At 38.9% G+C, this 11229-nt stretch overlaps 2 protein-coding genes across 2 annotated transcripts; both read right to left on the reverse strand.

The window, feature by feature from the left end:
* Nucleotides 1-4748: 4748 nt before the first annotated feature.
* Nucleotides 4749-5602, reverse strand: LOC116133886 (dirigent protein 1-like). Its single transcript, XM_031419555.1, has one exon. The coding sequence runs from the start codon at nucleotides 5408-5410 to the stop codon at nucleotides 4883-4885; it is 528 nt and encodes a 175-aa protein (XP_031275415.1). The 5' UTR covers nucleotides 5411-5602; the 3' UTR covers nucleotides 4749-4882.
* Nucleotides 5603-6698: 1096 nt separating this feature from the next.
* On the reverse strand, nucleotides 6699-8572 carry LOC116133903 (B-cell receptor-associated protein 31-like). Its single transcript, XM_031419574.1, has 2 exons — nucleotides 8066-8572; nucleotides 6699-7261 (listed from the first exon to the last, which is right to left on the reverse strand). Exons 1-2 carry the CDS (start codon nucleotides 8346-8348, stop codon nucleotides 6879-6881), a joined length of 666 nt encoding a protein of 221 aa, XP_031275434.1. The 5' UTR covers nucleotides 8349-8572; the 3' UTR covers nucleotides 6699-6878.
* Nucleotides 8573-11229: the final 2657 nt, after the last annotated feature.

Below are 11229 nucleotides of genomic sequence, written 5' to 3' on the forward strand. Positions count from 1 at the left end.
AGATGGTATATTGAGGTGACTGCCTTGAAGCTTTGTAGTAGAGGTCGTCTGAAGATGCCATTGAAAGCGGAAGGATAATCTACTACTAAAAACTCAGTCATTTTGGTCAGCTCATTGATTTCTCCCAACGTGACTTGGAGCGAGATCATCCCTTTGGGAATCAAATGATCACCAATGAAACCGTATAAAGGGGTAGAAGCGGGCTTAAGATCTGCCTTGTCCAGTTTCATATTTTCAAAGGCTTGCTGAAATAAGATATTCACGGCGCTTCCATTGTCCACCAGTATCTTGTGGACTTCGTAACGACCTATTTCAGGTGTGATGACAAGAGCATCCTCATGAGGATGATGTAATAGCACCACGTCTTTCTTGGAGAAGGTGATTTCCTCCTCTCTGCGAACCTTGGTGGGTTGCAGCATCATGCTCATAACATTTATGGGGTCATGACTGGCTTCCTGAGCATACCTTTCCTGGGCATCTCAAGAGTTCCTCGCGGGATATGGTCCTCCAAAGATGATCCCCACACTGTAGAGACCTTTGCGACCATGATGCCTCTTCCCTGGTTCCTCTTGATTTTTTCTCCCGAACGGGAGCTGAGTCATTAACATACTCTTTGAAGTGCCTCTGTTTAATGAGGTTCTCAATTGCTTGCTTGAGGGCCCGTCACTCATCAGTATGGTGCCCATTATCCCGATGATAACGATAGTACTTTTTATTGCTTCTGGTTAAGGGGGGATTCTTCATGGGCTTGGGCTCTCTGAGCAAATCGGCCTCCTCTGATTTATCTAGAATAGCTGATACCGAGGCATTTAGAGGAGTGTATTGACTCTTGTCGCGATCGAGATGAGGAACTGGGCCATAAGATTTCTTGGGCTCATACCGCTACTTCTTTTCTTTTTGCAGCCCTCCTATTCTCCCCCCTGTTGGGAGCACTGCCCGACGGACCGGGGTCATGGTGACTAAGAGCTGCCACAGAACTTTGGATCCAGAGGTACTTTTCAGTAAGGTTGTAGAAGCGAGTGAGGGAATCATCATCCTCAGATTGTAGTTCCTTCCATAAGTTTGTCTGCAGGCAAACTCTCGCAACGATGAGAGTTTGAATAGACTCTTCAGGAGTATGAGCCACTTTGTGGAGCTCCCTATGGAACCTGTCTATATAAGATTAGAGGGGTTTATTCCTCCTCCCGCCGTATATTGCTCAGGTAGCTTAGCGGCATTGAGAACTTCCTGTTCGCTTGGAAGTGCCTCAAAAATGTCGAGCTCATTTGAGGTCATGAGCCGACTAATCCTACTGGAAGTGACCTGAACCAGTGCTTGGCATAGGCGGTAAGGGTTACTGCCAAGCAACGACATTTTTCCAAGTCAAAGACTTGGTGGAGTTCCATGAGGTCGTTGAACTCGTATAAATGATCCTACGGATTGGAATTCACATTGAATCTCGCATGTTGGGCATTCTGAATCTCAATGGGAGAGAGGTAGTTAACACAGCCGGAGAAAAGGGAGACGCCTCTATAACCTGCCCTTGCTCATTCTGCTGAGCCTTAAGCGGATCCAAAGCTCGCTGTAGTTCTTCAGTCTGAGGCAGAGGAGTTACCTGCGGATCATTTTTCACAACGTGGGTTCGACTCTCACGGTTGCAGTTAAGGAAAGACCACAAATCAGACTCTTCCTCACCTAGGTTGAAAGCTCCGACCAATCTCGGCACACGCTGGCTAGAGCCGTGTGATTGTATCGTGTGATTCGGGGAGTCTTCCCGACCTCCGCGGTGGTACGAACCGACCCGCAAAGGATGGGAATCCCCTGCATGATGACGACCAAAGTCGTCATTCTGGCGATATTGGGAATCTTCCCGCCTTGCACCTTTATAGGAATGCCCGTGCGTCGTGGCGCGGGATGGCTCATGCTGTAACATATCACCGAGATGCAATGCCACGGGTAATCTACCCGGGGCACGATCGGTGTTCACTAGTCCTTTAGAGCCATTGGGTCCGCTGTGTGCCACTTGCTTTCACTTTCTTTGACGTGCTGTAGTGCATGCGGTATGGGCTTTCACCCTTTTTCGCGCTTTCACGCTACCTGCAGGCGTTTTTGGCGGTGGCACTGCTTCATTGGATTCGTGGCATGACCCAATCCAATCGGTCTAGCATTTGGCAGACCGTTTGAACAATATTATTGAACCTCTCCAGGTAACTCATGACGGCTGGGTCGAGCCGTGAGCTTGAAGGATTATCTCCCGTGATATTCTGCTGAACTGGCGGCATTTCGGGAGAAGTGTCCTCCTGGATCTGGGGGATTTCTTCATTGCCATGATTGGTTCGCTAAGATTCGAAACCGCGAAACATTTGCTTTTGTGGGACTGATTAGTCATAGATTTTTCTGATGAAGAGTAGGTACTAAATTAGAGACTTCATTCTAGCGCCAAACTGTTGATGCTTGATTTTGACACCAACTATTTGCACGTGTAAAATGCTAAAATGACTTAGAAGACACACGTGATATGAGGGGATTGAATCAAATAAAAGGTGAAGAGCAATATTTAAAGTTGTTTGGATACTCTAAAGCGAATCCTACGTCCACTGCTATTGTATTAATAAGAGAGAGTGATCAGGTCACGTTCAGCAAGCTTGGTTACAGTTTAGAGAGATAAAGAAAGAGAGAGAGAGAACTATTTCAACGTAAAATCAGCTAATCTTTTCAAATGAGAGGGAAGTCCTCTATTTATAGTGAGAAAGGTCAAGGTAATGATTATGAAGGTTGCAAGTGGGTAGGTGCCGTACAAATCCTTTCTTTGCGTCCCATTGATGACCTGCCTGAGGGATTTCCTCTATTAAAGCAGGGCTTTGACACGTGGGCGATCTCCAGCTGCTTGCTGGCCTGACACTCATATGCTGCACTGACAAGAGCCATGCCACTTGGGCTAGGCGTGACGTGGTCGCACCTAGACGACGTAAAACCCCTCTGAACTCTGACCATCCTTTACTGACGAGGCTCCATGTCAGCCCTGCTTTTTCCGGCATAACAATACTTAACGTCATATAGAGTACCAGAACACTAGGGAAAGTGAGAAGCCACTTTCAATCTACTAGAATGAAGATTTCCCTCAACAAATTCGCTTTAGTAGAGAAAGTGAAAGATTATTTTTAGGTTGTGGCTTAGACTGAGGTTAGTGATCCATTTTTAAGTTTTGTTCAAGTAAAATATGTAAGATTACATTCATACCCTTCTTACCCTAATAGAAAGTAGACGGCTTTGGGCTATGGGGTAATGCTTGATAGATTTTAAAATCCTTTCAGGGGGAATATGAAAATAAAATTGCAATAGTTGGAATTGGAGTTACGATTTGGAATAAACCAAGGGAGGTTTGTGATTTTTGTTTGTAATCTCACTATAGCGACTTCTTTGAATNTTCTGATTTTAAGTTTTTGTCAATAACTTTTTCTTTCGCATAGTCGTATGCTGCTATTACTTCATAGACATTTAAATCCATTAGCTGAAGACTGAAGTTGATGATTGTTTTGGGAATATTTTATCACTTAATGCCAATGGGAACTTGTTTTGTCACAATTTCAGCGTTCGATTAGCAATAAAGTATGTGGACATACATCAAGTTATAATATTAGTCTGATATAAATAGTAATTGAAGCTTGCAATATAATATTATAACAAGCCACACTTTTGGAACGTACTTTTGAAACCAATCCCCAAGCAATGGCTCACATCACGAGTAACATTAATCTCCGATTCTATAGGAATACTCTGTTAATTTTGTAAAAATTAGTATGTTGCGATAAGTTGCAGTGCAGATGGGATCCAAGAATTGTGATACGTTGGGATACAGTAGATTATTCATTCGCTGGATACTCTCCTCTTTGAGCTTCCCTTTCATTCAATATAGTCAAGTTCATTAATTTGTATAATATCGTATATATGTTAACTTCTACTATATACATTATTTCGGGTGATCGATTATAAAAAGTCAAAAAGATCATACGGGTTCTCTGTATTCAGCATTGTTCTCTCGTATCATTTTCTGTAGTCTCTTGGGCTTCAGTAAAAGTAGCCAATCTAAATAAAAATAAAAAATGCGTGGAAAAGGTCATAATATTTGATTGGCATAGTAGTTGAATGGATTTTATGTAATATTTGGTCTCTGTACAGCGCTGGAAACATATATATGTATGCATGGATTTTCAGAGTGAATGCCGGGGAAGTCGTTTACACAAATATTAACCAATATGGACTTAAAGACTTTCTCAAACAGCAGATAAAATCATTATGATTGAGCCCCATTAGCTAGCTCTACATTATAATTCTCACTTTGCCTCTGTTCCTGCTATTTGCTTTGTCAGCCACCAAAGGGTAGGGTAGCTGAAAAGGATATCGTTAATTCAAAGACAATATGAAGAAGAATGGCACTTGAAAGACTCTGATGCTCCTTACCAGTTACAGCTTAAGGTGTAAAATTGGGTTGCCTCACATTTATGATACAGCACTCTGATATACTCCAAGCGATTTAACTCATGAAAAATTTCTTTTAAGGAGAGGCCAATTTATCTGCGTTGTCCCTTCCAGTTCTAGCATTACTTTTTGAAAAGGAGCACAGCCTTCGTAATTGATTAATTAGTTATAAAGCCAAACAGTTTTCAGTTGTCACTTGACTCATTGACAAAAAAATGAAAACGAAACACGAATTAAGCAACATCATTTTATTCATCTTCTAACCAAATGGTTAGTTGCACAAGCACGACAACATTTTCTTCTTAATTTCTCTTACTGATAGACACAGCCACACTGTACTTTAGGTGGAATTTGCATCTAAAGGTTTATTCTATAAAAAGATAATTCTTATCACTTAACAAGAGACATCAACAATTCCTTCTAATTATATATTATAATGTATGGAAATGTAGCATTGGATAACTGAGTAGGCATCAGGAAAATCGATATATTTCTGGAACATGGCATAACCACTTGCAGACCTAAACTTCCCTGTCCCAGCAATCACAGGAACCTCTCTAACGGCCTCGTTCTGCCTATTAGTACCAAAAATCTGAAGAGTGCTGCCACTGTAGGCCTCGTTAGTGAACACAAAAGACATCATGACAAGTGAACTAGTTCCATCGGAACTTGCAACAACGTGCATGCCTTGTGCGCGTGCAACTGGAGCTGAATTTGGATCAGGGCCTTCTGTTATGGGGTCATCATGCACATAAACGGTTCCAAATTGAGTGGATGACCAAAGCTTGCCTGGAATGCCTGCAACCGGGAAGAATGTGGCATTTTGACCTTCTGAGACATCATGTAAGTAGAATGTCATATCGGTTTCTAAAAGCCCATTGGCAACATTAGCTACACTTATTATAATGCCTGCAACAAGAAGGAACTTTAAGGCTGCTGAGTTTGGTGCCATTGAAGAATAAGGAAAGAGATAATAAGAGTACTGTGTGCTGATTGGTTTATGGTTTATTTATAATTTAGATTTAACTGAGAGCATATACCTTAGCCGCCAACTGCTAATTTTGATTTGTTTAAACTATAGGCGGCATAGATTGTAAAAAATTTGATGGGAAAATCGACTTGCTTAGATATTCTAGTGCTTAGAATTTAATTGCAGATAATTAATGGGAAGAAGTTGTAGAAGCAATGTGTAATCTAACTCTTGACCATTAATAAGAGATGTTGGATGGATTAGAACTGACCTAATCTATACAAAAGATCCTTTTGTTGACATTATTTTATCATACTTGAAGTTCATGTGTTAAAATAGTTTATCCTCAAAATCCTTTTTGAAGTGTTCCTTGTGATACAAATCAATTAATTTTTTTCTCATAAAAAATGTGGAAATCAATATATATATGCAACTTAAGGGTCATCTTTGACAAGGGTAACTTTGTAAAAAACTTTGCCACGTATCGACCTTTTTATGTGCAAATCTAGAATACCCCAGTGCCCGCCAACCACGCGTAACTTGTCTGTGTAGTTAAAGAGCTTTTCTTTCTTTAATTTTTAATTTTTTATATTTGTAAATTAAGGTTAATTTAACTGACAAATGGTTTATCTAACAAGGTCTATTTTAGATTTGGTTATATTATTGTTTGTCGGTGTATATAAAAGGTATTAGTAGTTTTATTTGTTAGACTTTGATGATTAGCTGATAATACAAAAAAATAAAAAATTCCCAATAATTTTTTTTCTGTTTTCTCGTTCTCTAATATATATTTTCCTTTCTTATTATACATAATTCCTATGTGAAGAAGTGTGACAAATCTCTTGCTAAGATTTTTTAGACAAGATTGTGTTTCACACACATAACATATATTTGATTTTAATGTAATTTGAGAAATATTATATCATAATATCTAAAAGAAACTTGTTACTCATTTTCTTTGTTATGGGAGGATTTCATTACATTTTGAAACTCTTACTATGCTTGCTCTGGGTCCAACAGCTTAAAGAAACAAATTGAGTTTTAAATGCATTACTGGCAATCCTAAAAACAGAGAAGAGGGACTATCACTCAATTTGGGGGCAATGCTTATTGATCACAAATTGACAGTGACATCTGATGAAATTTTTTTGCCACACAGATTCTTACCATCAGTGCTCCATATGCGAGGCTGCAAGGAACCCAATCTATTTGTTTGGAAAAAGAGTGATCTACTATTTGAATTTCAAAATTATGGGAAAGAAAACTATAATTAAAAGGACAAACAAGTTTAGTTATATATTGATTGCGGTAAGCAGTCCCTATATTCACTCTCTCAATACATAAGGCATCATGTAGCCACTCAGCTACAACTGATTATAAGCCCCATCCAACAGTACTCTCATACAGACAAAACAAGATAATAACAGTTCACTGTTGCGAATTTGGCTCCTCACATATTCTTTTTGCCATCTGATTGTGACACACTTTGATCAATTGACTCTAACTGGCTACGAAGACTCTGATTTTCTTCTACCAAGCGATCATACTCGAGAAGGAATCCTTCAGATTGCTTTTTTAGCGCCTCTGCTTCAGCTTTAGAGGCATTGCATTCCTTTCCTTTTGTCTCGTGTTCAGATTCCAACTTCTTGATCTTTGTCTTCAATTTAGTAATTTCATTCTCCAAGCCTTTAAGCTCATCTGCATTTGCATTTTTCCCTTCTTCATAACTCCTGTTTTGCTTTTTTGCAGCTTCCATGGTTTTCCTGAGTAATCCAAGTTCTCTAATGTAATGGTGTAATCTATCTATCATCAGTGCGAGGAATAGCAAGAATCCTGCAAGCAACAATTTGTATCACAATCAAACACAAGAAGTAACAAAGGTGATGACCAGAAGCACAATTATAAGAGCACAGCACTAATTTTTGAAAGCAGAAGTTTCGAATGATAGAACTAGCTTTACATATGACAACAGTCAATAATCAACTAAATTGCAATAAAGCAATTTAGACACTAGTACCAAGGCGCAAGGCAATATTATTTCAAGCATTCACTGATTACTTATAATCCTCAAAACAACAATAATATGAAGACAAGAGACTAAATTTAACACACGAAAAAAGAAAACGAATATGAATAAATAACTCTCCCATACACTGAGAGCTTCAAAAGAATGAAGTAAAAAATTATAATAGATGAAACACTAAACTACAGGGAGGGTAAAAATTGATACTAAAACCAACATGTTCTTAACATTGAATTATTGACAAGCCATAACATGTCGCAAATTCAAGTATGATACAGTTTGAAATCTTTAATGGGCACAAAATCGAGGTTCAGCTCCTCGAGAATCAGGGCCACCTACAGGATACTAGATTTTCATAAATATGGATTCTGCAGAATCCCGTTTCGAATTAGCGGGTTCCAGGGATTTAAACAGTTTATGTATACAGTATCGAGTTGCAACATAAGGAGGGCAAATAGAATGACAGTCACCGTTCTTTAATTTAATTGATTTTTCAGCTAGAGCAAGCACATAAAAAAGTCCTCCAATTTTAAGATCAAGCAAAAGCTGAATTTAACAGTTCTCCCACATTAAAGAATAAATCAAATTATTGGACAGGAAAATAGAAGAATTACCCATAAGAGAAGCTTCGAGCATGTGTTTGGACATGAGGACCTGGTCAGTTGGATTGACGGCACCAGCCTCAAGCGTGCGTTGCTGGATCTTGACCATGCTATAAACGCTGGATATGAGCACAACGAATATAGTAGCACCCACCGTCTTCACCGTTACGGGGCCCCGCCCTCGCTTGACCCGATCCAGGCCCATTATCACCAGCTTTCTCAAAGGCGTCTTGAACAGCAGAGTCATGATCAACGCCATTTCCGAAAAGATTACCGTGTACAAGAGCTGTATCATGTTTGTTTCTTTGTTCGTTCAGTAGAAAAGTTCTTGGCAAGTGAGAATCGTCGGTGGGTTCGATTTTAGAATGGTTATGGTTCTGCACTGTGTGTGATTTATGATTACAGAGTGGCCGCTTGGGTTGTTGCAGCCTTGCAGGGATATCCGTGTGGAAAACAAATCAAACGTCGCCGCATCAATAAACGAAAATATGCTGAGTCATGGGTCTGTCTCTGTGGTACATGATGTGAATATGATATAGGGCATGTGACCGCGTGACCACGCTTTCACCACGCTGTCACTACATATAAGAAACATAAAATGATAAAATAGTTACGAAGTAGGATAATCTTTGGGGTTTGGCGAAACACCCATTGGTACCCAAAAGGTTTCAAAATGATAAACAGGTACCTTTTGTTAGTAAAAAGACTAGAATACCCTTTGAGAAATATTAGTCTATTTTTTTAATTACTTTTAGACCCCTTAAGTTTATTAATTCCATCAAATACTCTCAGAAAAAAGTTTAAAAATTAACAAAAACACCTTCATCCACCCATACTTGTAAGATTTTGACGGCCATCATCGGTGGTAGCCGGAATCTGTCACAATAGTCTACGCCATCACCGTAAATGGTTGGTAATTCACAAATCTGGCATTTTCCAGCCAGATCTGGCCGGAAACGACGGCCAAAGAAATGGTCGTCGTTGTCTATCAACGATGGCCAGATCTGTGAATTACCAGCCATATACGGTAGTGGTGTAGACCGTTGTGACAGATTCTGGCTACCACCGACGGTGGCCGCCGAAATCTAGCAAGTATTGGTGGGTGAGGGTATTTTTGTTAATTTTTAAACTTTTTTCTAGGGGTATTTGATGGAATTAATAAACTTAAAGGGTCTAAAAGTAATTAAAAATAGACTAATATTTCTCAAAGGGCATTCTAATCTTTTCACTAACGGAAAGTACTTATTTGTCGTTTTGAAACTTTTTGGATACCAATGTCGTTTCGCCAAACCTTAGATAGGTGTAAGTCGTTTCCCCATAATCCTTCACCAAATTTGTGCTGACGTATAATAACTACTAACCACCAGCACCAGCACTAGCACCGGCATCACATAAATATCATCTTTAATTAAAAAAGGGAGAATAATTGTTCCCACCCAAGGTTTGGAGAAATGACACTTTCCCACCCGTCAAGTTTTAAAACGACACTTTCCCACCCAACGTTATTACTGTTAGGAAGTTCCGTTATGAAGAAGGGTAGAATTGCCAATTCACAGGAAGCCGCAAAAATAAAAAATAAAAAATTGAAATCTCAGTGTCCCTGAATGGTTGCCACGTGTCCCACTAGAGTTGACTCTGAATAAAAAAAAGCGAGAATGAAAGGTTGGCTACCTATTCTTCCTATGCTCTGTAAATCTCCCCACTCTTTGTAACTGAAGCGATTGATAATGGGAGTGGTTTGAATACATGAAAATTCCGTCGACTGGCGACTTAGGGTTGGTGTGTAATTTGAGCTATTCTTAATGAAGCGGCTGGCGACTTAGGGTTGGCGACTGACGACGACGATTGAGAAAAAGGTTTGAAAGCAGTGATCGACAAGCTGCAATTGGCTACGATGACGAGTGAGAAAAAAATACATACGACGACGACTGAGCCGAAAGCCGTGGGTAATCTTTCTTTTTTTAGGTTAAAAAAATTGTTCTGTTTTTTGTTTTGTTTTGTGCTATTTTCGTTTGGTACTACAACAACAACAACTATTTCTTCACGGGCATAGTTAATCTAGATTACTTGTGGTGTTCACTTTAGTTGGTACCCAGTTCATGGAATTTTGAACTGTTAATAGTAAGTTAGCGAGTTTGTGGTTTGTGAGGTTATGTGTTGCTCTGTTTGATTGTGTTGTTTTTTATCTGGAGAAGAGAATGTGAGGTTGTTTGTACTTGTCATCTGGATTTCTTGGGCTGTGTTTCGGAATGCTTTTGTGGAAATTGTTATTCAGTACAAGGGGTTTTTGTAAAAGTACCAACAGATTTGTGCTCATAAGAAGGCACAAGTATCGTTATTGTAATTCTTAGAATGTAGTAACACGGCTTGCATGTTTCTTACTGATTTGCTCCTAGTTTTTTTCTTTTCTAAAAAATGAATATTTTTCTTACACAGTGGTTTTGATCCTCGATTATCTGCTACTATAGGTTAATTCCATTGGTGCAAAGGTCTTAGAATTAAATGTCACGAAAGTGCATGACAAAGAAATTGGGATCACTCAATGCCGTCTTTCGAATGGAATTTCTATTAGTTATAAGGTATAACTTTTTTTTGTATTTAATTCTCTTTGTTTTTTTTTTTTTTTTTTTTAATTAGATTTGGGTACTTTATATGTTTTTATGTATATTTGTATGTAATTTAAGATGTTTCAGAACATGGAAACGTTTGGTAAAGTAGATATTTTGTTGAGAATCAGTTTGCAGTCTTTTTCATTTTTGGGGTTAATTTTTTTTTTTTTTCTCCTTTGGAGTCTTGTTATCTTTCCCTACCTCTTCTCATAATATAAATTTCAATTCTTATTATTATGAAGCCTCTATCTTTCAGTTGCTATTATTCATTGCATTGAAATGAGAAAAACAACATGATCTCTAGCTCATTTTTCTCATGTACGCACATTGATATGGGTATGTGTTTGCATAATTGATTATACTTCACACTTTATACCCTTGTTGCTATTCAGATTTCAAAAAATAAAGCTCAAGGAGGTGTTATGTGGTTATTGTTGGCGGTGGGTGAGCAGCTAAAAGTTCCGAGTCGAGAGGAGTTGTTGTTATGTGTGTTTGAACTATCAGGGAGGGTGGCCGTGTGGGCAACTTGCAAGGAAACAGGTAAATTAAGTTATATTCTATGTAGTT

The sequence above is a fragment of the Pistacia vera genome, unplaced genomic scaffold (genome assembly GCF_008641045.1).
Source record: "Pistacia vera cultivar Batoury unplaced genomic scaffold, PisVer_v2 Contig277, whole genome shotgun sequence".
Lineage (NCBI taxonomy): Eukaryota > Viridiplantae > Streptophyta > Magnoliopsida > Sapindales > Anacardiaceae > Pistacia > Pistacia vera.

Excerpts from the sequence above, each read along its gene's own strand:
- LOC116133903 (XM_031419574.1), bottom strand. The coding sequence starts at position 8,348 with ATGATACAGCTCTTGTACACGGTAATCTTTTCGGAAATGGCGTTGATC. Across the intron at positions 7,262-8,065 it reads GCTCGAAGCTTCTCTTATGG|GATTCTTGCTATTCCTCGCA; the intron begins GTAATTCTTCTA and ends TGTTGCTTGCAG.
- LOC116133886 (XM_031419555.1), bottom strand. The coding sequence starts at position 5,410 with ATGGCACCAAACTCAGCAGCCTTAAAGTTCCTTCTTGTTGCAGGCATT.